The following is a 27829-nucleotide window of genomic DNA, read 5'->3' as shown; positions in this document are numbered from 1 at the left end:
TTGTTTCACAAAGTAATCAAGAAAAAACACACTTTATTTCTATATCCATTTATTATTCCAGTCTGTAAAAATATAAGACTAATATACAACTACATCTAGTTTGATTTTGTAAAATCATTCTTCATTTGGTGATACCAATGTACATTATACATTAAAGTTGTAAGAAAAATACTGATATTTGACATTTTAAACAAGTTTCATTCATGTAAAAATCACATTGCAAGTAAAATTTAATTAGAAAATATGTAATATTCACAAAAATACACATGTTAAAGACAGCTTGTGAGAACATTGTCCCAAATTTAATTCAGCTGTGGAAAAAAAAAACATATGCTTCACAGTTAGGCTTGACTTATCCAGTACCATAGCAGAACTTCAAAGTAAATGCATCTTAATTCTATTAAGAATTTGTTCTTTTTCCTATTAAGGTGCACTTAAATCTTCCAGTTGCAAGTAAGGAATGACTTTTCCCCCCACTGTGCATGTACACAACATATATAACACTAGTCCAAGGACCTGTAAGTTTTCCATTCCATTTTGAAACAATTTGGATATTTTATAAATTAATTTATAAAATCTGGCTTGAAAATACAATTTACATATACAGGATACTTAACACACAGATTACATTAATAGCAGCGTAGCATTGTCAATCATGCGTAGCATCTTCACCATCACTTTGGGGTTTTTTTCTCCTCTTTTTTTTTTTTTTTTAGTTAAAAGATAAAATCTCTATAAAACAGTCAAGCCTTGAAGTATTTTGTTCCAGGGAGGAAACCGTATAGATGTTAAAAATTTAGGAGGTAGTGAATGAAAGGCTAGTAATATCAGCGTTATTTTAAAAAACCTTATACTGAACCCCAGCATCGTTTCTGTATAAAATGAAGTTTCGCCACTCATAATCAACCGTTGATCATCCTGAAGTAACAATTTACAAGTATTTTGTAATTAACAGTGTATGCATTAGTAAGATATGGAAGAACTTCAGAAACTTTATGGTAACTGCAGCATTAAGCAATTACATGCTGTGCAGTCTGTCATTGCAACTGCAAATACACACTTTAACAAAACAAAACATTTTTAGGTTTATTCTTTAACGTTTTTCTCATGTACCAAATTCGCGGTTTTACTACGTGTTACCAAATCTCCCTAAAACAGAACGTGGTGTGTGCCAAAGACACACTGGATTAATCAGTATCTCACATTTAGATTAACAGGCTTTCAGGAAAGGTCCTAAGAGAGTAATTCTCATGCAGTTTAGAGTAGGACCCTAGTTAAATTTCTACAAGTCCTTAATACTGGCATATATAGTCAAAATATTCATGCGTCTGTCAGGAGTACAGATTGGGTAGCACAGAGCTTGGCAGCACACTAACCTTGGGTGATCGGACCTAAGCAATAGGTTACCTTGCAACACTAACACTCCCAGCCTCAATCCTCCTGTGAGTTAATAGCTCAAAGCTATTACCCAAGCTGCAAAATACTCATGTGCCACATTAGAGCTATAACAGCCTTCCACCGAATGAAAGTGTTACACCTGTGTTAAGTGCACTACCAGTTCATTTTCTGTATCTGTGGTCCTCAGGTCTCTTCTCATCCAAGTGCCTTTATTCCTTTGCTTATTCAGAATACATTCAAGTAAACAAAAGGCACAGAAGTGCAAACTAGCATAATCAATGAAAGTCACCCTCCACTGATGGTTTCATACAGGAAGGACAGTCTTTTGATACAGGAAAAGACATTTCAAAGTAAACAATCTTCCTTAAATAAAGGAATTGTAGAGCAGCACTGTCAGAAAACATGTATAATTCAAAGTCCACATGCAGAATGAACAGTTATTTTCCTCATTTCACACTAAGTGGGTGTAGTTACTTCATTTTTAATAAGTATTAGCAAAATAAGTAGAACACTTCAAAATTCTTGCTCACATTGGAAAAGATTTCAGGGCCTCTCCATATACACACTGAAGAAACTGTAAATATATCTGACAAAGCAGAACTCTAACCTGTATTCGCAGAGGTCCTTTGTCTGTTATGGTAACTCTCCATGAATCAAAATGGGCATGAAAACCTTCCTTGTCATCTACAAGACTTAACTCCAGTGGTATTGACAGCCTGAAAATACTACTGCTCATCAGATATGAATTTCAAATCTGCATTTAGTGAAACTGTAGTAATTTCTGAGCATTTTTGTTTACATCATTAAGGAAATCTTAAACAGTTTTACCCTCTGATATCCTAAAAAGACTCTTACAGATACGTTAACATTAAACTTAGTCTCTTGTTAGTAAAGTTACCAGAGGTAGATATTTCCTCAAGATAGGCTGAGGGGGGAAAAAAAAAGAAAGGGGTTAGTCTTCTTTCCCACTCATCCTATCTCCTCACAGGGTAGAACAAACTTCCAAGAACCTCGACTGCTGGCTCTTGTAAGCACAGTACCACAGTACAGAACCGGTAGCACCCTACTACCTTCTTAGAGGTTGACATAGACTACTGTATCGTTGGCAAGAAGCTCCATCCATCCTTCTCCCCAGTCCTGTTAGTCCCCATCTCATTTTTCTGCCACAAATTATGTTCCCAGAGATGGGTCAGCTTGGGAACTGATTGCCGAAATGGCAAAGCAGGAGATACTAAAAAGGGAAAAATAATGCTGAAAGCCTCTTCTTGTGCTTCTCCTTGTAATTGCAGCTGATCACATGCACACTTATGCACTTGCAGTATCAGGACTTGTCATTGGTGTTTTATGTATAGCAGCTTTGTACTATTCAAAACACCCAGCCAGTGGTACACAGAAAGATCAGCATTTACAGTGTAGTTCATAATAACAAATCATTTAATATCACATGGCTCAAGCAAGCTCTATTAAAAGCTTTATTCTGATTTAAAACTTTTTTTAAATCTAGGGATTTAATTTACCTTTCTAGCAGAAATCTTTATGGCCTCTACTGGGACTGTGATTTTAACAAGGATTATGTTATGTTATTGCCATAGCATTAAGTTTACATTTGATTTCTTTGACATTTACTGTGGTTGCACATTCACTTACAAAGGAACAGTCAACTTCAGAAGCCTCCACCTTCAAATCCTGGCTGCTGTCAAGTTGCTGACCACTGTCGCAGGTGCCTATTGCTCAATATGTCAGTCAGGAACTAGACCAGCCACAAACATCTCTTCCCACTCCACCTCCTACTTATTTTTCAGTTTCCTCATACACTGAGCCACACAAACAGCTCTACCAGCTAAACAGCAGCCTGGAACAGGAATGAAGTGGCCAAAGCAGCTCCATCATACGTAAGCAGCAGATGAACATGAAACCACAGTACATGAGACAGTCAACCTCACACAATAATGGAAATTTACTTCTATAGAACCGGTAGTATTCTGCATTAAAAAGAAATAAAGTACCTTTAAAAGAAAGCTGACAGCCATCTCTTAGCTATCCTTCATTTTCAATTTAAATTCTCCTCATTTGACTTCAGTCACTTCTCAGTTATCTTCCATCTTTGTGAAGTATTTACACTGAAGTGCACTATTAACTGAAGTTAGTCAACTTATATAATTTTGAACTTCTTGTATTTACTTTTTTCCCCTCCTTTTACTCTAACTGCAGTGCTTGATAGAAGGAGAGGTATCAAATGTATTATTTCTTAAGCCAAATCAAAACATGTATGGCATCCTTAGTACACCAGTGTAATTTCACAGTGTTATAATAGTTCCATCTTCTTCTAATGACTTATGATCTGAATCTTGTACTTCATGTTCCATGCTAATGCTGCCTGCTGAATGATTCAGATTCATCTCAGTGGAAGGAAGAAATCCATTCTGTGTTGGCTCATGAAGGAGTTCAGTTTGTGCCAATGATTCCAGGCTTTCGCTAGTAGGTGGAGCTTTTGGAATCTGCTGTGGCTCACCACTGTCTTCAATAATAATGTCCTCTTCATCACTCTCCTCTTCCCCTTGCAAGAAATTTGCTAAAATATTTGGCGTGCTGCTTGGAAGGCTGGATTCAGTGGACTGGCCAGAGCTGCCAGAAGTCCGACTGTTCCTCACGACATTATTTCTCTGGTTTGCTGGTCTTACTGTAATGATCAGGTTTCGGCTGTTTGCAATCATCATGTCTGTAACCTGATCAAGGCTTTTTCCTGAAACCTCTATTCCATTCACCTCCAGTACTTCATCATTGACAGCCAGTAAGCCTGTGCTTTGAGCCAGACCTCCAGGGACAAGCCTAGATATGAAAATCCCTGGCACTTTCTCTAATCCATGTGGTGTTACTCTGACACTAGAGCCGTCTCGTATATAGAATCCAAGGGGTTTGTCAGTCCCGTATTTGTAAAGTCGCACCCTGCGATGGGTTTCAGGAAGAATATCTACATCTATAATGGAAGACACTGGTCTGAAGTCCTGTGGCATGCTAATGACAATGTGTGGTTTCTTCTTGTGATTATCCGGACGTAACACATTTGATAGAACGTTTTTCTTCCTCGTCAGAGTATCCGTACCGAAGGCACTGTAGTCTGCATCTTCTGTAAGAAACAGCACATTGGTAATTAGGTCACTTCATACGTGGTCCCTATCACATTGCTATCATGTTTTAGGTTATCTAGGTTTCTGGCTTACTACATTAGAAACTTGTCTCTCTACACATGAAACAAGAGCTTTAATGTTAAGACATTCAAAGTTTGTAATATTTTTGGTTTCCTTCTACCAAACTAAAGATAGTACAGAAAACCCCTAAAGCAAGTTAGTAGCAGCAGAGACACAAAGAACTAGAGCTGCTTTAGAGGAAGGTTAGAATGGAATGGGTACATTCCTAGAAACATTTTAATTTTACTCAGAGTAATTCCACTGGTTAGTTTTCCCTCCTCGGGCTTCAGATCATTGGAAAAGGAAGAATGAAAAAGGGAAAGCAGCCAGCGTGCCTATTATTGCCTGGCTCCTGGAAGCTGGCCAAGTGACCTGGATTCAAACTCCAGAAAGCTTGTTCCATTCTGCACCCTCCTCCCTGCCCCCATGCACTGTAGGTAAAATGGCTGAGAAGCAGAAACAAAGAGATCTTGCACACAAATACTCCAAGCCAAACCGTTCATAAAGCAATGCTGGAACTGCCACAATGTGATACAGAAGTATGCAAATGGCTGAGAGTTTTAAAAAAGAAAACATGCAAGTCATACCAATACTTCTCATTGAAGAGGAAATGCTCTATGGAAGCAATTCTGATGTCTGAAATGCCTATTAACCAAAGCAAGCTACATTTTTTCTTCTTAATATGCTATAACTCTCCAAAACCAAGGAACCAAAACACATCCGGGCCCAAGTTTCCTTGGATTTACACTTTTATTTTTGCAACGTTGTATAGATTTACTGCTCTGGATAAAATAATCAAGCAGACCTGCTTTGGTCTAACCCTGCAACTCAGAGAAATTGGGATTTCTTTGTATTATCACATTAAGATGCCATTGGTTCAGCCAAGAAAGTAAAAGACACTATACATTTCAATGTGTGAACTGAAATAACTATGGAAATGCTACCCTAGTGTGAAATTTCAGGAGAGCTGTCAATTGCTGCTGAAAAAGTACACAGTGAGAGTTGGTAAGTCAGATTTCTTTTCCCCTAGGCTAAGACGAAGATATACAGACATGTACCAGTTATAGCTGGACTCTTCTGATACTTTAAGCAAGAGAATGAAGAAAGAAGTTCGGAAGTTTGTGAAGTCTAATGCTATTTCAGCACGTAATACTAACTCCTCCCTTCCCCAGACTCTAGGCCTGCTGAAAACTAGAAGTTTTTTTAAGAATGATTGCTCTACTAAGGAAGACTTGGACTTGGTCTTCTAAAAGAAAAAGGACAACAAAAAAAGTAAGTCATTTAAATTAGCCCACAAAAAAAACACAAAGGGGTTTATCATAAGCTCACACCTTGTACCTACACAAGAATAATCACAGAGTTCATCAACGGGGTTTAAAAATTGTGTCCTGATGGCAGCCTCAGTTACACTATTGTTTTTCATTGCTTAAAAAAAAACCAATCACACCTTAAGGCAGGCAAAGCTCTTTGCTAAAGACAGACTATCTTTAGCATTAAAGGTTATAAATAAACAACTTAACAGACACAAACAGGAATTATTTCTGAAGGTAGCTAAGTCTGTACAGCCATACCCTGGAGTCACTTTTGTGACAACATCAGTTCCTTTGGGAAAGCATGGATGCTTCCCTGGACTATTACAGCCACCCTGCAGAGTTAATTTCTACTTCTGCTGTTTCTCAGATGTGGCCACCTTTTCATCCAGAGGGGTGTCTCTGCAAGCCTTACTCAATGAGCAAAGGCAGCACTAACACAAATTGTTTCATATGTTACGTTAGACACCCCACTGCTCTCACTTCATGTGTGGCACTCACAGCACTGCAGGGATGTTTCTCTCCCACTTCATCCATGAGGCAGCCTCTGCAAAGCTGCTTCCCTGCAGCCTTGCGATCAGCAGGTAAAAACAAAGCTACATGAAGGAGCGGGCTACCGAGCACAATATAAAGTTTAAGACAAGTGCAAGGTCCTGCACATGGGATAACCAAAGAGCCCAGTACAGGCTGGATGTCCTGGTGGACAAACTTAACACGATTCCACACTGCGCTGCCACAGCGAAGGCAAACTGAACCCTGAAGCTGCATCCGCAGGGGCATTACTAACACAGAGAGATGTGATCAACCCCCTGCTCAGCACTTGTCAGGCTGCACCTGCAGTAACTGCGTCCAGTTCTGGTCCTCACAAGTCAATGAAGATGTGGACAGACTGGAGAGGATCCAAATGAAGACCATGAAGGTGATCAAACTGCACTACGAGGAAAGCCTGAAGGAGTCTCTTGTATTTCAGTGTTTAAAGGATGTCTTCCAAAGGAATGAGGGTTTATTTGACTCCTTTTGTTTTCTTTATTCCCACCCCAGTGAGATCAATCACTAGAGACCCCATCTGGAATATTGTGTCCAGTTCTGGGCCCCTCAGTTCAAGAAGGACAGGGAGCTGCTGGAGAGAGTCCAGCGCAGGGCAACCAAGATGATTAAGGGAGTGGAGCATCTCCCTTATGAGGAAAGACTGAGGGAGCTGGGTCTTTATAGTTTAGAGAAGAGGAGACTGAGGGGTGACCTTATAAGTGTCTATAAATATATAAAGGGGGAGTGTCACGAGGATGGAGCCAGGCTCTACTCAGTGGCAAACAATGATAGGACAAGGGGTAATGGGTGCAAACTGGAACACAAGAGGTTCCACTTAAACTTGAGAAGGAACTTCTTCTCAGTGAGGGTGACGGAACACTGGAACAGGCTGCCCAGGGAGGTTGTGGAGTCTCCTTCCCTGGAGACATTCAAAGCCCGCCTGGACACATTCCTGTGTAACGTTATCTAGCTGTTCCTGCTCTGGCAGGGGGATTGGACTAGATGATCTTTTGAGGTCCCTTCCAATCTCCAGCATACTGTGATACTGTGATACTGTGAACAACCTCCATGGGGACACAGGGAGTCCCCATCACTAGAGATTTTCAAGATTCAACTGGACAGGGTACTAGTTAATCTCATCCAAGGCCCTTTCCAACCTCGGCTATTCTATGAATTGTACAAAGAAAAGCAGGAAAGTAGAAGCAAACAGAATAATCTACACTAGCTATACTTGAGAACATTAAATGATTTTTTTTCTCTTAGTTTATTTGGGTTCCTGAAAGGTTCTCTCAGAAAATGGAATTAATGTTGATCTTCAGAAAGAGAGGTCAAGAAGGAAATGTAATTTAAGGTTAAACTAAAGCAACATTAGGTCTCGGCATCAACCAAGGCCTTAGAAATAGCCTAAAATCTGTTCTTCAGATGCCCAAGAATGTCAAATCAGTTGTGTTGAAGAGTGGGTTGATTAAAAACCAATCCATCCAACCAAACCAAAGTGTGTAACAGGTAGACTATGGCTGAAGTGTCAAACTGCCAAAAATACAAACTCGCCATTTACTCTCAAATGCATTTGGGGATATCTGAGTGAAGATCAGCCATTATAAACCCTGTGTTGCATCACTGAGCACTAACAGGGCTGTTTTTCCAGACAACATGGAACAATTTTTTTAATGTTTGCTTAAAATTTATGATCAAAGGAAAAAGTGTGGGAAGTTTTGCCCTTATCTCCACTGACAACCCATCCAACCAGTTTCAAGTTAGACATCTGGTTGTTACATTGGGAGGATTTTTGCAATTCAATGAGTTGCAATAGCTTCTCTTATTTGGAACTACAATTGCTTACAAAACAACTTGGAAAGGGCCATTGTGAAAGATACTAGGCAGAAGGGTCTTACTTTAGATCTTTCACTACTGAATACAAATACGACACTAAAAATGATGATATAGGTGAAGATTTTAGACAACCAGAGGACAATGGTGACTCAAATATAAAAATTCAGAATGTTAATGAGTGCAAAGGGTTTTTTTTCTGTCATGGATTTCCCCTTCCCCCCAGCAGTTGCATCTCAGTAATCTCAAAAACTAGGCAAAACCTCTAGTTTCTCGTGCAGTGCATGTTTCAGTAGTGTAAATCTCATACTTCAGAACTCCTGTTTTAAGGCTGCACAATCTATGTTAAAATCAACGAGACTGGATAAAAATATTCCAAGGACCAGGAAGACACTACATGGACGAGACATGTCATTTCGCCTCATTTCAAAAGCTTCACTTCAGTTTTGGTTTGTAGCAGTGACACATTTCTAGGCATTTAACACCACACTGCTCCAGAAGAGCTCTGTTCTGTGGGAAGTTCTCCAATAAGCCATGAGTAAGCTGGAAGTATTTCAACTGATTAGTTCCACATTGTTCAGACCTTAAGCCATATCACAGTGGGTTTTTTAGACTAAGCTCATCTGTAGAAAATGGGAAAATTGTACATGCACCATTTATCCATTTTAGAGTGCAAGCTGCTGCTGAAAGATCTGGGATATGGGCACTAACATATAACGTGTGAAGCAGGCATGGTGGATGGGGCTTGGAGCAATGTGGTCTAGTGGAAGGTGTCCCTTCCCTTCACAGGGTGTTGGAACCAGATCATCTTTAAGGTCCCTTCCAGCCCAAACCATTCTATGATTCTACTGCTTTTAATACAAGAATTGGTTTAAAACCAGAAACGTGTATCAAAACACTGTCAGCTCTGATTTTCTTACAATGCTGTTCCACATGCACAGGTTCCAGCATTAAAAAGGTATTTGATTTTTAGGTTTTTCCCTCCTTAAATTTCAAGTGCACCAAATCAGATTCTTGTCAAAGAAAGAGTATCTGATATTTTATACATTGTCATATCAAAACTATATCATTATTTGACATTCTCAGCTTGCCACAGCAGCTATAAGGCTTCTTCACCTTCATAGCAGGCCACATAGCAGGATTTCTCTTCCTGCCACTCAGGCCTTCTGTGCCTACATGCTAAGTGTGGTATGTACTAGATCTACAAACATATACACATTTATTTTATACACATCCAATAAGTAGATTTATTGTGTCCTGCAAATTATCACAGAAACTTTGTGCTCTTTATCCAACAGTAAGAGCTATTCACAACTTCCACAAGAAGAAACGAGAGTTCACAGAAAGCAGCACGCAGCTTGTCCTCCCACAACTATCAGCTGATAAAGCTTAAAACTTTTGTGCAAATCAAGTTTTCCCACAGCTACTACAGAAACTACTCTCAGTTGCAAGAGGACTGGCTTTTCAAAGATTATATATCTGTATGTGAAAGAATAGATTGGAATGTGCTTTTTAAACAAAAACTGAGATCACAGAAAAACATTTATTAGAAGAGAGGACTTTAGAAATCTCTTTCAGAAGACAAATGTACAATCAAAAATATTTAACAGTGAGCTGGTGCTTTTGTTTTTAGAAACTTACTTAAATTACATGACACACTGTTGAAATAAAAGTATCCCAAACTTGCAGGCCATATGTCAAAACATTTCAGAAACTACAAAGCACCAGAGGGGAGAGTTTTTGCATTGTAACTAGCCTTAGTACAAAACTAGCACAGACCTCAACACAAACAGTTAAAGTGACATAATTTGTGGGGAAAGAAATAGTGAAAAGTTGATGAAAACTCATCTCCAAACCTCAGTCAAGCAGCATGACTCTGTTTAACCTCTCTTCACTGCTAAGCAAGTGCTCCAAAGCAGGATTCTGCAGTACAAAGGCATCTTTGTTCTGGTACTACCTAATCAGTTTAAAGCTGCAGCGGAAAATATTTTGGCATAAAGACAGAGGACAAGGTGTTAACTACAGATAGTGTTAAGGAGAACGTCCACATAGTGAAAGAATGAGTCTTCCCTCTGGAGTTTCAAACTCAAGGTGGCACAATCTGTATATACTCATTACATGGTGTTTAAAAACTACAGCCCACAAATGCCAAATCTGGTTTCAATTTAGTATTGTTCAAGACAGATTTTAACACGTTTTCCTGATCTGTTTGCAAGCAACACAGAGCTACCCACGCAAGTTACATTTGCAGAACCCCCAAATAATTAAATTTGAATATACATGCAATTTAGCATTTTTTAAATAAGCCCAAATTTATCATGTCTTGTATTGAGTCCCAAGTTACAACAAAACATGGATCTAGGAAGTGACCTACGTTTTTTGGGAGAGGACTCAGAATAGGGATGATATTCTATAAAGAGCTGTTTAAAAACCAACTTCTTTTAATTTTCACTAAAATAAAGCCTCTCAGTGAAAAGTCTACCTCAAAAGGCACAAATGAATTAACCAAAGAATCCCGGTTTTACTATAAAAAACCGTACACATGCACGACTTGCAAGAATTGTACATTGTAATTTAATAATTTGCACATGAGTTTGAAGGATGTTATAATCAAATACACCTTCTGTTATCATCTCTATTATTCTTGTATTTACAATGCAAAGTCCCCCACATTGAACTGCCTTTGAGGGTTTGTGTGGACTGTGTCCACCCCCACCCTCCCTATTTGATCTTCAGGAAGATTCTTCTCACAGACAGAGTGACTACTATACATCTGGATTTAATTATGATACATCAGTTTAACCTTTACATTCCAGATGTCAGCAGTACCTGTTAATCTGTTAGACTGCAGAAAGAAATTCTGATAAGGGAACTGTTTTCCAGAAGCTAACAGCCACTCTTGACTTGCACAATATCAAGCTCCAGTTTAGATTTAGCACTGAAGCAGTTTAAAATGTTTTAAAGGAATCTGGCTAAATACAATTAGAAGAGTCTAAGGGGAATAACATGACTTCATTTAATTACAGGATCTCTAAGTTTCTTACTACATTAACCAATGCACAAATGCTTGGGACATCTTCTGGCTTTAATAAATTAAAAGTCAGAACAGAAAAGGGTGCTTACTCTGACATAATTTCTGACATTTTAGAGTCACATTATCACAACTGTCACTTGTTAATAAATGCAAAAGCATCTTGTTGCTTCTGTTTCAACCCCTTAAGGTGTTCTTGGATGCAACATACTAAGAAGTTAATACTATTTACTAGATTTTATTGTAGCCTTCTCATACCTTATATTAGCTTCCCACAAATTCTATCTAGCTCCTAAATTGATAAGATAATGTGATAGAATGTCATCTTTCAAGACAGTAAAAACCCTCTCTTTTTCCCCACAGTGGCTTTTTATCAAAGATCTCAAATTCCCAACTATTATTGATGGAAACACGAAAAAGGAGAAAGTCCCATTAGAAAACGCACAGAATTTTTTTCAGATTGAAGAGAACGCATGAAAAACATAAGAAGCCTTGCAGGTAGAAGAGTAACTAGTTAGTTACAGTTCCAAACCATCACAGATCAAAGCAGCCCCATCAATATAGCATCAATAGCAGGTATTTGTTCGGATATTTGATTTTCAATTTCAGAGGTAGGGCCAGTAAAGATCTATGCAGTTGAATGAATTAAACATACCTAAACAAATTAGGCTGCACAAATTCCGATACATCTCTAACCCCTGCAATGCAGCTTTAGCAGCAAATTATCACAAATAAAATACAGAATCAAGTCATTTCCTTATTTTCCATCGAACAAACCTCTGTTCTGTATTATGCAAAGATGCTAAATGAAGCTAAAGCCTCAATTTAATCAACAGAACTATCAAAGCATTCACAACTAATTCAAAACACAGTACAGTGCTGGACTCAGGCGCCAGCCTGCGTTCTTCATTCCCTGTAACTCCACATCCAGAAGGCTCTGGTGTCAAAGGGAAGGTGATGACAACTAATACTTTCTACACAGCTTTTCCCGATAGTGAATTCTAGGCATGATAAACTTAAGTGGGTTAATCTTATTTCTAGTTCTGTGCATTACCAATCACTTCTATTGCCAAGTCCTCGCACCCGAGTAATAAGGAGTAATCCGTCATACCTTAAATAATGGTGCAGGGAAGGTACAAGGTGTTAGAAATGTAACACTAGTAACATTCAGCATTAAACATGTAACACTAGTAACAATCTAAAAACATATGGTGTTAAAATATAAACTCAATAATCCCACTCTGACAAAGTGGCTTATCTGTTCTCGTCATATGGCTACTGTAGGAGATTAAATGGAATCATAGACCCTTTCTGCCTTCAGGTGCTATTAAAACAAACAGTTAATTCCTCTGGCAATTCAGGACCGAAAACATTAAGTGTTGCTATACCACACAATCCTCAATACAGACAAAACAAACATTTTGCCAGCAACACAGCAGCTGGCAAGCAGCCACAGTGCTTTTGAATATTGTTTTTGTGTCAGGCTGCTGTGGATCTTATTCATTTTTTGGAGTGGGAAAGCTGATAAAAGCTTTTGATGCTCAAGTATTTTCTAAGGAAAGTAAGTCTGGCTTAGCAACAGTCAGAAACAGTGCACATCTTTATAACACTGCTAAGGAAAAAGCAGCCTGCTATTCAAAGAGGAGTTGACTGGCTTATTCTAACAGGAACTGCATACACATGTTCACATATGTACATACAATATATGCACACTCACACCTGTATGCAAGTCAGCAGAAAACCACAAAGTGCAGAAATCAGAATTTCTTGACTTCTCTGTATTAAAACAATTTCAAATCACATTGCTAGATTTTTCCCTTCCCCTTCACATGCTCTCCTGGACAAGAACAAATACAACTTCAAATCTGGTGGGTTTTCCTTCATGAAAAAAAGTAGACACTAGAAAAATATTGAGAACTTTGTGCCTAGAGGACATGCTATTTTTAAAGGCAGACCAACAAACCGAGCACGCTCACATTTGAGGTTTGCTAATTGAAATAAGCTTGTCATTTTGAAGGTTTTGGAATGTTTTATTAGAAAAGTATGACAGGAGTAGAATATTAAACTTAGCCTTTAATTTATACTGACATTTAATACCTCGTAATAAGACTTTCAAGATTCCTTTCTATCCTGTAATTCTCATCTGATCAAGATTACAAGTTTATGTGAAAGGCATTCAACATACAGAACAAAAAGCCCTAGAGGTTTAAAGTTTATTTTCACTTGCTTATATAGAACCAAAAAGAAGCATTTGCTAGAGATTTAACTTGACTTTAACGTAACTAAGTACAAGAAAAAAGCACAAAGTATAAATAGGTTGCCTGAGGAAGCTCTTGCAAAACAGATGAGTTGTGAATACCTTTCATGATCCATAATTATTATGGAATTTAACATGATGAAATAGGACTGTAGGGTTTTTTCCTCCATAAGTCACACTGGTTACTGTATAACTGGAGAAACAGATGATTCACTGGCTTCACGTGCACTTACCTTTTCTCTGAATGAAAATCCTGAGTAGAGGATTAGCTGTGGAAACTGCTTTGAGATAGTTGTCATCATTATTGATAGGCAGCAGGTCTCCGTGAATGTCCGTGTATCCTACCAGAACATCAACATTTGGTATCTTGTGCACATGCTGCAGTAATCCATAGAACTCCTCAAACTTTCCAGGTTTGGATCTCTCCAGAGAAAATCGTCGGAATTCTGCTCCAAACTACAACAAAATATATTGTACATCATTACTATGGAAATGTAACATTCTCAAGCAATAGAATGATTTGAATGCTGAACTAGAAATGATATGGAATTAAAAATGCACTAAAGATGACAACCAATAATTTTGAAGTGACAAAAAGGTCAGTATAAACTGGATTTGGTGTTTGGCTCCTCCCCCCCATTCCCAGTAATAACTTTTTCATCTTGATAAAAGAATTCACTAATACAGCAGTTTAGCATTAAGGTGACAAACTAGTGCCAAGAATAACTGCAGATTCTCACACACTCATGGAACAGCCACGCTCTCAGTAAGAGATAGAATTCATACCCAGCACTGACGTTGGTGGCTCAAAACCAAGATTATGATTAACCTCCTACGGTATGTGACTACCTGGAATTTTCTTCAAAAAAATTTCACAGCACTTCAGAACAGTACGTATGAATTGTTGTACAGCTATGGTTGACTTAGGCAAGACTGAGAAGCTTTCAGGTTCCCAGTTGTTTGGATAAGAAGTGTAAAAGCCACTTTGGCCCGAGACTACAAAATACAGCTGCTGCTTTCCAGCACAAACTCTGCAGTAAAGCTGTGGTGAGCTGATCTCAAATCAATTCTGCTCTTACCAAAAGAGAGACAGAAAGGAGGCAACCAGCCACTACTCCTCAAAAGGACTCAGAAGATCTGCCTGCATGATCAAGACTCTTGACTGCAGAGTCTCATAATACGTGGTTGTATCCAGATTCAGATTTGAAAAAAAAAAACAACCTCAAAACTGAATCACTGGCACTGGACTTTCAGAGGCAGGATTTGCATTTAGTCAGTATGATCATTCAAGAAAACACTCAGCTCCCTGGTCCATACAAACGCCTAAATCACCTATATAACAAACACCTATTGATTCAGTGGTGGTAGGCATAAAACTAAACTAGGTGCAAGTGAGAAAGCAAGCATCTGATGTAGACTAGATATACTGGAGTATTAGTATGCGTAACTAGTTAAATTATAGTGTTCTGCCTAATACTGGCAGGACTTAAAGCAAATAGAATATGGGATAAAAATAACCCCAAACCCTCCATGTCAGGTACACACAACATACCAAAGATGCTAAAATTGATAGCAGCAGCTTACTAAAAGCAGACCAGCTTGTATATGAACTGATCATTAGAAAACACGAAAACAAACAAAAGTCAGACGGTAGCATTTTTTTGTGAACTCTATTGCTGACCTACAGTGAAAAAAGACTTTTAAGTAATGACTTTAGTGAGTTTAGTTTTAAACAGAACAGAAGGGCACATGGAACAAAATACTGACTGCAAGTTTGAGCCTCAGTATCACATACTTGGGTATACATTACACACCACAGATATGAAGGTGCATGTTACCAAGTGCCCAGACCAACTTTTACTTCACTTTTGATAACAACCTTTTGGAGCAAAAGCAAAAGCTTTAGAGTTCTCACATACAAATAAAGGCATGAAAATAAGGAGACAAGGATGCCATTGTTAGCACATTAACACCATACTAACTCCAACAGCACAGTAGAACAAGCTACACCTACCACCACCCCATCTTCCTCACAAAGTTTCAAATAAAGGAATTAGGTGGGAACATTCCTCTTCAAGAAATACTCCACTACAGTAACATTAACTAACGATAAGGCAGGAGGGATGATTCATACCCACGAACAAGAAAAACAAAGCAAAGCCTACAGGAGGAACTCTCATCAAGTCAGAAGCAGCACGCTTAATCATGACGTAAGTGAAGACTTTAGCCCGTGCCTCTCAAATCTTCAGCTATGTGAAGTACGAATGCCACAGGAACTGCCCATGCACTGCATCAACTGAAATTGTTTGGCTTCCAAAGACTACATAGTTTAAACATAATGCAGTAATAAACGTTTAAAAAGCCAACAAGTCCACTTGCAGTTTGGAGTAAATATTAACTCCCCTTCAGCAAGCACGCAAAGGGCCACATTTTCAAACGTGAGGTTGTTTTTTTTTCCTCATTATTTTACACATAGTTGGTGCAAGCACCAAGAGACTAATAATCTATCATTTCCTTACATGGTATGCCATATACTCAATACTACTATAAAGCAGGTAAAAGACAAAAGTAAAACTATTTCATTTCACAGTTCATTTTAACCCCCTGAAACATTTTCATTTGATATCAAATGGTGCACTCCATCCCATTCCAGGCTGCAATTAGGGGAGATGAAAGACTGGGAAAAAGTAGCTTAAGAGAAGGCTTCTTACCTGAGCTTTTTACAAACACACACTGTTACACTGCTAACTCAATCGGGAAAACACAGCACAAGCCATGCCAGTATACTAGGAAATTACTAGAGTAAGATTTGAGAAACATCTTTAAGTCGCCGCAACACAGCATACTGCTGCTATGCTGTAAGCCTTCAGCAACAACAGAACATGAACTACAGTAACCATCTGTTTTATCAGTATATTAGATTTCATTCTGAAAAGAAAAAGTATTATTCAAAGTCCTAAGAGGACAGGGAAAACCTGAATTTTGTATCTAGAGAGCTAGAAGTTTATCTGGGGGCTTTCATATCACCACTGGGAACTCTAGCTTGGGGTACAAAAGTTGATTTTCTATGACGAGAAAAAGGGCTACCTGAAATTAATATACTGTGGGGATTCCTGATGTGAAGTTCAGCCCAGTTGCCATAAGTTGAATAAGCCAAACTAACAAAAGAAATTTGCTCATATAACTGCAAGTACAGCCAGGCTGTGCTGGCACAACTTTGTCAGCTAGGCAGGATTATTGATCTGCAATATCTAAATACAGAGCTATACCTCACTCATAAGCCCTCAAACACTAGACCACTCCACAGTAATGGTACCCTTCACCTCCCACACAAGGAAGGAAGACGACTTTCTTCCTTCTCTTTAGATTAGCTTATTTTCATAAATGGAAGAGAACTCCTATGCTATATTAAATCAAGGTGCTGTTAAATAATGCATTAGTGACAAGTAGTTCTAGGAATGCCTTGAGACCTGCTACATAATACATACTTGAGAGAATCCTTGTTTATTAGAATGCCTACACATCTCCATACAAACACCAAAGAACACATCACATAGGTGATCTCTAGATATATTTTAAATCAAGGAAAACACAATGGGGGAACAGTAAGCCTAGTTTGGGGCTGAGGAAATAAGCATTTTGTTTGTAAGCACATTGTAGTGATTGTTTTCAGCCTTGTAAGAGCACAGATAAAAGACTTCCCCAACCACAGTAACAGCTGTAACTAATTTGGCATACCGGGTAGACCTGTGCTTTCTGGTTTTGACCACGTGAAAAGTTAAGGCTTGAAAGAAGTCATCCTCAAGCTACAGAGACAAACCATACATTTTCTAGAAGTTTCAGCACTGTAGCAGGCTATCCTTAAAAACACACACAAGTCTTGACCACTCACTTCACCTATACCATAGCTGCTGAAACACTTGACTGGCAGGAAAGGAAGATACAGGATACAGACAGGCTGCAGATGAGTTTAAAATAAAAGCCAACAGGAGACATATTTTTCTACCAAAGGAACAAAAAACAACCCCCAGAAAATAAAAAAACTAATTTCTCTCAGAACAAAATTTTGCCAAAAGACTTTGCCCAACAAGCACACGAGAAATTAACAGGAAGAATGGATGCAGATACACCCGTGAGAGAATTTACACAACTGTGCAAAGCTCTGACCACAGAAACTGTTGTATAAGCCAGAAGATACCGATACACACACAAGAAACAATTGCCAGTGTCAAATCCTCAGATAGCCTCTAAAAGAAGGCAAGCTCTATTTTAAGATAAGTCAGTCAGGGCTTACCTCTAGCAAGTAATGCAAGTTATAAGAATATGTTCTACCCCACCAAAAAAAAAAAAGCGCGAAAACACAGTCACCAAGTTAAATAATAAAGAAAGAAGTATAGAAACAGCCCCTAAGTTAGTAGGGGCTTTCTCTAATTCAGACAGCAGGTTTTGGAGTTTGTGAATTACGACTCTGAACACTTATTTTGGCCCTGTTATACCAAACTTTCCTCAACCATCTACTTCTGTATCCTTTTCAGTCTATGCAGAAACGAAAGGTGCAACTCCACCAACCTGCTTTCTAAAAACACTTCAAAACCGCTTATTTCCACCCGCAAACAGCGCTCCCCGTGCTCAGCTCCCGCTGCCTCAGCCTCCTTGCAGCCGAGCAGCCCAGGAGCTGGCTGGAGACAGGCCGGGCAGGTGGGGAAAGCAGACGGCCCCCGCGGACAGCCCAAGCCCCGCGGCCTGAGGAGCGCTCCAACCCCCCCGGGGCCGTGCCCCGGCGGACACCGGCCCGTCGCCCTCGGTGTCACCAGGTGAGTCAGCAGCGCTCCCTGCCCCGACCCCTCACCGCCTCCCCCCCCCCGCCCTTCTCCACAGCGGCACCGTGACCAGGCGCCCCCACAGGGCAGGGCCGGGCCGGCTCCTACCCGGCCGCCGCCGCCCGCGGCCCTCAGCGTGGTGACCAGCACCTACCTTACTCTTCACCTCCATGGTGCCCAGGCCCCGGCTGCCCGCGGCGCCGCGGTGAGGCCGGTTCATGCCGCCGGAGGGTCGGTGTCTCGTCCTCGTTCCGCCGAGCTGCGCTGCTGCGGGAGGGAGGAGAGGGACAGAAGGAGGGCGAGCGGGGCAGCCCGAAGCCAACTGCCCCCCTGCAACCGCGGGCGCTCCAACGATCGCTGCCGCTGCCGCCGCCGCCGCCCTCAGACAGAAAAAGGGGGCGGAGCCACGGCGGCTCCTGGCACCTGCCGAGCCACGGCCAGCCGCGGGGGCGGAGCGGAGTGACCACGGCGCCTGCGCCGCCGGGAAGGCGGGGCCGCGCACCTGCCGCTGCTGAGCATGCGCAGTGGCTGGGTGGCGGGAGGGGCCGCACACCTGCGCGGAGCTCGGCGGGCTTCCAAGATGGAGGCTGGGTCCCTGTGCGGGTGAGGAGGAGGGGTGGTCGTGTGATAAGGAAGTCTTTCTTTCCCCGTATCCTAGGGAGCAGGTGTGGGATGTGCCTCGGCAACCTTCGCCCTGCAGTAGCCGGGTCTGATGTGTACACACAGGGCTGCGGTTCCCCGCCTTCTGCTCAGGCCGCTCAGTGCATCGCCCCCTGAGGCGGGCGGGACCAGGGCGCCTCAGGCGGGTTGGGGTCCTGCGGACTTAACGCAGAGCGCACAAGTGTTGGTTCGTGTATTGACACGGTACAGATCGGGATGGCAGTTTGAACTGTTGCTCTCTGAATGCCCATCCGGGGCATAAAGATGCCTTTGGAGTTTTCATTTTAACCACAAATAACATTGTAGTGTCTAGTAACATCTCAAAGTGGTTGCCTCTGTCAGAGATATATCTAACATATCAAAGGGGTATAAGTCTGAGATAGATCTATTATTTTCATATAAATGTCTGCCTAGCTACCCTGAGAGAGGTGCTGACAAAACCCCTTAGTGGAGGGACCATAACTAACTCAAAATCTGAAGAGGAAAGACTTTCATTTGTATAGTTTTATATGCAAGAAGAAAGCATGTACATTAATCTAGTAATGTCAACAAACCTTTGAAATCCAGGTCTCTCCCTAATCTATAAAACTGATAGAAGAGAACTCAGTGTGAAGTATCTGTGTGTAGATGGCTGTGAAGGGAGTTCAAATAGTTCCTCGCAGCTGAGGCTAGGTGCGAGTGTCTGTTCACTTCTCAAGTCTCAGCTGGTAGTCAGTAATTAAAAAAATAAATCCAGTGCTGAATCACTTTTAATTTGGTGCTGGTTTATGTACACCGTGCCAAAGGCAAAGGAATTGCAGCTATCGCTCAAGACAAGCCAAGTTGTAATTAGTACAGAGGATATTGTTAAGTATAGTTTGCTGTCAGACAGTGTCTAGGCTAATTCAGTCTTCCCGTCCTTTATTTAGTATGGTTTGGGTTTACACTGCAAAAGGATGCATGGAGAATTCAGTCTAAATTTAGATAAAGTCTGTGATCCTGGTGTAATAGAGGATAGACTACAAGACTTGGATAAAACCTCTTATTTTGTCACTTTGTAATTACAAAATTGAAGCATTTGGACTGCTTTCCATTTGTTTCTTTTACAGAATGCTTTGCTTAATGAGCGATAGGAAGGCACAGAGTACAAGTGACAGAACAGTGCCTTCTCCAGGCTTTAAAAGTTATTGGCTTGCCTCTTTTCTTTTGGAGAGAGGGAGGAAGAACGTCCTGAAGGTGATCTGTGCTTGAAGCCATCATGCAGTTAATTTTATTGCTATAGATTTATGAAGTATCATGTAAGATAACTTCTTCTGTTGTGCATTCCTGGCATGGTTGGAGTGCCATGTGGTGGGTGTGGTGGCATGCTTGAGGAGTCAGGGCAAATTCATTTCAAGTCACTGGAACCAGCCTAATAAAAAGTATTAATCACTGGCTTGCTTTCATCACAAGGAGCTGATGTATGAGGAAGGAATGTGATAAACAGTTTGATTTCAGATAAAGGTAGGGAGAAAGGCAAGCTTTCTGTGCCAGTTGTAACACAAGTTTATAGAGCTATTTTAGTCACAAGTTCCCTAAAACCTGTGATTCAGAGTTGATCAAGCTATTCATGGCACGTTCAGTTTCAGCTTTTGTGAAGCTGAAAGACAGGTTGGGTTTCCTAATATGGACAGTTGGGGAAGTCTTCTGGGAAGCACTTTTTTTTACATTGTTTGTTTTGGTGTAGAAATTCAGACACTAAATCCACCATGGAGTATAGAGACATTCTTGGATTATAGAGACTTCTTTCCCATCGGGAGACTTCCCACTTCTTAAGTGGAATGGTGTTCCATACAACCCTCTTGGGAGTTGAAAGAACACTTCCAAGAATAAAACATAGAAAATGCCAGTCAGTGTATGCTGACTGTTATCAAGGACCTGCCTAAACTTTTATTGTATAGATCAGGGTTTATGCTGGTTTTGTATTTAAGATAAACTGTTCATTGTTGATACTGTCAGTGCTGCCTCAGAAGAGTATTTGTTACATTCAGTAGATTGTAATCTATTGGAGTTGATGGGAGGTTGGTTATTTTTTGATGGGAATAGGAAAAGGGGAAAAGGTAAGCTTTATTTAAAAAGTTATAATAGGAATGGCATACCACACATTCTCTGCTTTCTTCAGACAAATAAAACCCCACCTGTACTTGCAGGCTTTCATTTTGACCTTCTGCAAATTTGATATATTAATCTTGCATAACACTTACAGGATCATAGAATGGTTTGGGTTGGAAAGGACCTGAAGATCATCTAGTTCAAGTGCCCCTGTTTTCTTTCTCCAGAGTAATTTGTGAACATTATTTATTTGTCTTTCCAGTGCTCACTGAGTATTCTTAATCTAGAATTTGGAAATGTTATAGTTGATGAAAGGAATAATCACTCCAAAATCTCTTTCAAACTTCACTTGATACAGATTATAGTTTTAATTTTATCTTAGATAAGTAGATAAAAAGCTTCACCTAATAAACCTTTTGGAATAAAGACTTTGCTTTTAAGCCCATCTGCAAAGCAAGTTTTATTGATATTTGTGAGTAAAACAGTGCTCTCTGCTAGCAGCTACAACCCAGAATAAGTAGTACTGTAAGTGCCGCCTACTGAATAGTGAGTACTTGTGTCTTTTACTATAAATAAACTTCTTCTACAGAATGAGGGTTGATCTTAAAAATATTTGTGACTACACAGTGTGCTTATAAAGCAAATTATTAGCTTTATCAGGTATGAAAGGTAATTTCCCATCAGAAAATGTAACATTTGAGCTTTGAAGTGAAAAAACTACTACAGATGCTAACAGTTTAATCTTTTATAAACGCCCAGCTCCTGTTACATAGCACCTTGCTGCATAACTTTGTTGGACTGTGTTGTCCTTATGTCCCCTTGTCCTCTGGGCATGATGTTTAAAATGCTCTGCATTGCTGTCTGTGTCATATTTTGAGTTTGTACTCTTGTAAGTCCCTCCTGCCCCATGCTTTTTTATGTGCTGTTTCAGAAACCTCCCAGCTAGCTCCCTTTTCCTGTAGTTGCATACTTGTCTGTCTCTGCCTCTTTTCAGATGTTCTAGAAACAAATCTGTGTCCTCTGAGCTGGCCCCACTGCAAGTCACAGTGATCTGATAAGGAGTGCTTCAAGAACGACAAGTAATTGCAGGACCTGTTATGGTTCTGTTACTTGTCTGGCTCTGAGAAAATGAATTAATTTCACAAAATGATATTTGCATCCAGTTGCAAAACTAGTGATAGCTGTTTATAAAATAATAATTACTTACTATGATTGAATTATTATTGGATAACACATGAGTTACCTAAGATTGCTCACACATGCTCAAAAAAAGGCACTGGAAAAGCCTGCAATGCTTATCATGGAATCAGAATCGTAGAATCACAGAACGTACTGGGGTGGAAGGCACCTTAAAGATCATCCAGTTCCAAACCCCTGCCATGGGCAGGGGCATTTTCCACTCGATCAGGTTGCTCAAGCCCCGTCCACCCTGGCCTTGAGCACTGCCAGGGATGGGGCAGCCACAGCTTCTCTGGGCAACCTGTGCCAGTGTCTTGCCACCCTTGCAGGGAGGAACTTCTGACTAAGAGCTCATCTCAGTCTTCCCTGTTTCAGGTTAAAGCCGTTCCCCCTTGTCCTGTCACTAAAGGCTCTTGTAAAAAGCCCCTCTCCAGCTTTCTTGTCAGCCTCTTAGGTACTGGAAGCTGCACTGAGGTTTCCCCAGACCCTTCTTTTCTCCAGGATGAACAACCCCAGCTCTCTCAGCCTGTCTGCTGCCTGCATCCAATTGCAAAAATAATGATAGCTCTTTATGAAATAATTCATTATTATGATTGAATTATGATTGGATCATATGCAAGTCATCTAAGGCTGCTCACACGTGCTCAAAACAGAAAGCCTTGGAAGCGCCTATGATGCTTGTGATGTGATGCAGCTCTGGCTGGGCTACATCCGTGAAGAAGGTGGATTAGCCAGTTAAGAGCGGAATCTGGTGGCAGGTTCCGTGGCGCTCCTCACCTGCGCGCTGGTCCCTCCTGTAGGGCGGGATGCGGGGCGGCTCCCGGCGCGGAAGAGCGCCGGCAGAGGGCGCTGCTGTGCCCTCTGGCTTCGGCGGGCGCTGTGTCCGGTCCCCAGGAGCGCGGGGCTGTCGGTGAACTCCGGGGCCTGGCGGCGTGACGCTGGCCACGGCGGTGCTGAACCTTCCCGATGCAGTAACTGCTCCGTCACTTTGCCGTGCTTGCAATTGTAGATAAATTAATCTTGCAGTGGTTTCATATTTCATTAAGTGTTGAAATTATACACACACGTGAACAAGTCAGACCCGCTGTGGAACTAGACTTTAGGCAGGCAGACGTTTAAATGCCAACAGACTAGAACTGTCTCCGTTTATTAACCAGATAAGACTGAGGCAGTGGTAGTAAGGAAAACTAGAGATGTACAAGCCAAGGGGAGCAGAAAAGCAGTTCAGTTTTTCCATGTATGTCATATTTGGAAATACTGAATCTGTGAGTTCAGCCACTGCCCCAGTAGTGTTCAGCGTTTAGAAGATAGGCTTTGCTTCTGTTGGCTCATCTCTTCGTTTCCCTCCCAAGTTGTACTACCATGAACTATAAACTTCAATGCAGATAGATGCTCAAAGAAGCAAAAATAATCATGTGCTTAGAATTCTGGATGTGTGTAATTACAGCTTAATCTTACTATAACACACCCTCAGAAATGCTGCCTAAATGGTTTTTATGTAGGGATGGTTTGTTGTACCATGGTCTGAAGTTTGTTGTGTTACATTAATGAAAGTGCCTAGTCTATATCATGAGAGACTGATAGATAATCTACTTCTAGACAGATGGCTTCCTATTTATTAACATTTTAGTAGCATCCTAAAATTAAAATAATATAGAATGAATGAGAGTGTGTGGAGACACAAGCAAATCTTTGCATACATACTGCTTGCATTAAGGGCAGCGAGAAAAATGATTGTTTACTCCAAGTCAGCCTGATGTAAAAGATCATATGAATATGCCCAATTACTGAGTTGCTAGCTATTGCTATTATAAACAGAGTTATGGTTTATAGCAGCCTTTCTAAGAGTCAGTTTAGTCTGGATCTTCCTGAGAAGCCTGCTCTGCCCACAGAGTTTGCTGTCTGTACTTCAGTTGGTTTAGAAAACAAACAAAGATCACTTAATTCAGTACTTAAACAATAAAATTATAGTTAATCTGATTATGCCAGAACACTGGAAAGGCTGAAACACTGAATGTATAATGTTGTTGCAGCCATTCTGAATATTTCATTTTAAAATGATCTTTGTATATCATACATGATAGATGTTGAGTGGCTGAGTTTGTGAAGTGCTTTTGTGTAGTGCTTTGAGATCCTCGGAGGAAATGCACTAGCATTTGTTTAATGCCCCTTTAGGCCTGAGAGACATCAGAGGGTGGTTTATTTTTTCATTGTAAATACTCTAGTGGTGCCAGCAGTGCAGTATTTGCTGCTTCTCAGATGCATGAGAATACTAAACATATGTATTTTAAAGGAAATTCCAGAAGAATATGGAACTAGCCTGTAACAATAATCTGTAGGTTTGTGCCCATTGTTTTCCTGAATATGTAAATTGTTACATTGTAGAACTGGCTTTGAACCCTGCTATATAATTAGCTGCACTGAACAGCAGTATCCAATTTGGGAAATCTGTAGCCAAGTGTTTTATTAGAATTTCGTGGAAAAGGAGAATGTGAACAAAACCATAGAGCAAATAATCTGAAATGCAGTTAAAAAATAATGAAAACCAAGCACTAGCCACATAAACACACCAGATGAAGACACAGCAAATGAAGATCATAAAAAGTAAACTGGAATAAAACCAGGGAAAGCCAGTCCTCAGCTGAAGTAAATAGGGACATGTGCACCGGGAGTGATGGAGCCTTGGTCATTTGCATTAGTCTGTGTCTGTGAAATTTATTATAAGTCTTATGTTTAGGAGGAAATTACGGTAACAGTAAAGGCTTTTTGGTCAACTGGTTGCGTAGGGTTCCTGCAGGGATTTGCTGTTCTGACAAATGTCCTCCTGCAAATCCAGTTAAGTTGATTTAAAATAGCCCCTGTGTGCTCCACCCTGCTGTGGGGCTGGCACAGAGATGTGAGTGCTGCTGCAGCTCACAGCCTGTATCCTGATGCAGTCCTGGGCTGCAAGAGTTGAGCTGACACCACTGGCTCTGCCGGGTCTGAGGCTGGAGTGCACATAGTCCAGCTTTGCCAACTGTTTTACAGGACTGGAAATCCTGAGCAGGCAGGATGTGTAGCTGGCTGCATTCTGAACTGCTGCAGGTATATTTGCCAGGGGGATTCTTCAACCAGTCAGTGGGATTGATTGTAAAAACCCAAAATACTGGGAAAAACAAGAGAACTGTTAGTAGAATTACAATAATTAGAATGTGTCATGTACTTCACCATACAAGTCTGTGTATTTGTACCTCCTTGCTTTGTCTTGCTAGGTACAGCAGCTCTGGTACTAGTCTTTTCCGTGGTGCATCACCATTGCCTTTTTCACTGGGGCTCCAAGAACCAATGAGTTTCAAGACCCAGTATGAAACCCCTTTTACTTGCATCTCAGCACCTTCTAATATATATAAACCCTGAAGTGCTTAAGTTATTTGCTCAGCCAACTCCATCAGCCCATCTGGTTTTGTCTCTTATTGCTCACTTTCATGTTTGTCATTTCCCTCATGGATCTTCTTAAAAGCATACTCAGCTGTGCAAGAGATCTTCCTTTGCCTCTTTCAAGCCTTTCCTTTAAGCATGCACACAGAAAAATACAGATCTTAATCAACTTTATAAGATACTGCAAAAGAAAGCAATGACTTTGACCTAACAGGTTCCTTTGTGGGATCTCTGGGCATCTGGTACTTTAAGAACTTAAGTGTGATTTATCCTCCTATAAAAAAGCAGAAGAGTCTGATGCATGTCATGGATGTTGCTGAGTATGTCTGAAAGGGAGCAAACACCATTAGTAATAAAGTTATCATAAGAGCATGTGCAAATTCCATAGAGTCAGCTCATTTTCCTCGTGGGGAGTGTCAGGCTTCCTGTGCTGTCAGTCAATCAGCCTTATGGTGCTAAAAAACAGAGGGACAAATAGAAGAGGGATGAGCCATACCGTAATACACAGTGCTCTGCCCAAGGCAGGAACCCGATTGTGTATTGGTGTTTACAGAAGGCCGGGCAAGCATTGTTCAAAAGGAAAGGTGTGTGATTGTGTGGGTTCATGTGGTGAGGCAAGGACCAGAAGTATTGCAGCCTGCTTTCTACATCACTATTTCACATCTTTTTGCCAGGATTATTTGGAAGGTGCTTGGAAAGCTATCGAGAGGGAGACTGTTCTCGAGGAACAGTAGCTGCGTGAAGAAGCAACACGGAGGTCAGTGGTGGGTGCAGCAGGAGGACTCAGAGCAGGCTTTGGTTAGCAAAGAATCAAAGAGAGCAAATTACACATCTTCAGTGATGGAAAACCTGCGGGAGGGCAGGGTGGAAAAAGGGAGGAGGCGGTAAGAGAAAGAAAGATGATGATTAGGGCAAGACTGAGGGTTGTAAGAGGAGGGAATCTTGAAAGGGATAGTGAAGAGGGGCAGGGGAGGATGGGCAAAGGATGGTGAGGATGGGAAAGGAAGGGAATCCCGGCGTGGAAGAAAATGCCAGAGAAGAAGTGAGGTGGTAAGAGTTGGTGGGTCAGGGGAAGGGAGGAATTAACGGGGGTTACAGGGCCGGGTGTCTTCGCGGGTGTAGCCGGTCTGTCACTGCCCTGCGACGCCGCAGGGCCCGGAGCAGAACGGCCGGAGCAAGCGAGGGGGCGCCCGGCGTGTTCCCGGTTCATGGCAGAGGGTCCGGGCCGTGACCGCGGGCGCGGCATGTGCTGGAGCTGCGCTGCACTTTCCCAGCCCCCTTGCCAGGATGAGGGGGGTCGGAGGGAGGGAGGGAGGAGGGAGGAAGAGAGGGAGGGAAAGAGGCAGCGAGCGGGACGGGGCGATCGGCATCCAGCGGCAGGCAGGCGCTCCGGAGCCGCGGCTTCCTGGAAACGGAGCCCAGCTGGGTGACGGGCCGCGGCGATAAGCGGCGGCTATCGGGGCGCTCCCGGCGGGCCCCGCTTCGCCGTTCTGCCGCGGGAGCTGTGCGGAGCCGCCGAGAGGGCACAGGGGAGTCACCCGGCCGCAGAACAGCGCGGGGTGACGGCTCCGGGCTGGGAGAGGCAGCGGTACCCCAGGCTGTTCAGACCGCGACCCCCGCCCCGTTGGGGTGGGAGGTTCGGAGCTGGGAAGCGTCGGTAACGCCGCTTGGGGCACCGGGCAGAGAGACTGTGTCCGAGACTCGCGGGGCAACCGGGAGGCACCGGCGCCTTATCGGTAGGTGAGAGCAACAGGGCACGTATAGAGAGGGGCATGTCATCCTGAGGGGCAGCGTGTCACCTATGGGTGAGCACTTCACCTATGGGGGAGTGTATGTCACCTACGGAGGGAGTGCATGTCACCTTAGGGGGGTGCGTGTCACCTTAGGGGTTTGGCTTCTGAGGAGTCTGTGGGCATCTGTAAGTAGGCAAGCTTGGAAGGATGCTGATCTTCCTACAGGGGCTACACCAGTGCAAAGAGGTGCGGTAGCTTTTATCCAGGGTTAACACATTCATGCCAGGTTGGAGCTGGTGGAAAAGTAAGAGCAGTAGGACAGTTTGCTGTCCTGTAGGGTTTGCATTTTGGAGGTGTCACTGTATGGGCTGGCTATATTTTAGTTAACTCTTTTTGTCTGTTCAGAGG

General features: G+C 41.7%; 2 protein-coding genes across 6 annotated transcripts in view; one reads left to right on the top strand and one right to left on the bottom strand.

Annotated features, from left to right (window-relative positions):
* Positions 1 to 32: 32 nt before the first annotated feature.
* On the bottom strand, positions 33 to 18677 carry PARD6B (par-6 family cell polarity regulator beta). Its single transcript, XM_062613925.1, has 3 exons — positions 18517 to 18677; positions 13776 to 13998; positions 33 to 4525 (listed from the first exon to the last, which is right to left on the bottom strand). Exons 1-3 carry the CDS (start codon positions 18580 to 18582, stop codon positions 3696 to 3698), a joined length of 1119 nt encoding a protein of 372 aa, XP_062469909.1. The 5' UTR covers positions 18583 to 18677; the 3' UTR covers positions 33 to 3695.
* A 7745-nt stretch (positions 18678 to 26422) lies between these two features.
* The window catches only part of RIPOR3 (RIPOR family member 3), a 53276-nt gene continuing 51869 nt past the window's right edge, over positions 26423 to 27829 (top strand). For 2 of the 5 annotated variants that reach the window (XM_062613918.1, XM_062613920.1), the window contains exon 1: positions 27264 to 27424. The gene's annotated coding sequence lies outside the window, so the exon portion shown is untranslated. Of the gene's footprint in view, positions 26446 to 27263; positions 27429 to 27829 lie in introns of those variants that run through there. The other 3 variants (XM_062613915.1, XM_062613916.1, XM_062613913.1) reach the window with 3 other exon arrangements.

This window comes from Pezoporus occidentalis, unplaced genomic scaffold (genome assembly GCF_034315485.1).
Source record: "Pezoporus occidentalis ecotype Australia unplaced genomic scaffold, CSIRO_AGI_Poc_V1 ctg171, whole genome shotgun sequence".
Classification (NCBI taxonomy): Eukaryota; Metazoa; Chordata; class Aves; order Psittaciformes; family Psittacidae; genus Pezoporus; species Pezoporus occidentalis.
The sequence above is the reverse complement of the archived record's forward strand: the minus strand, read 5'-3'. Positions and strand labels throughout refer to the sequence as shown.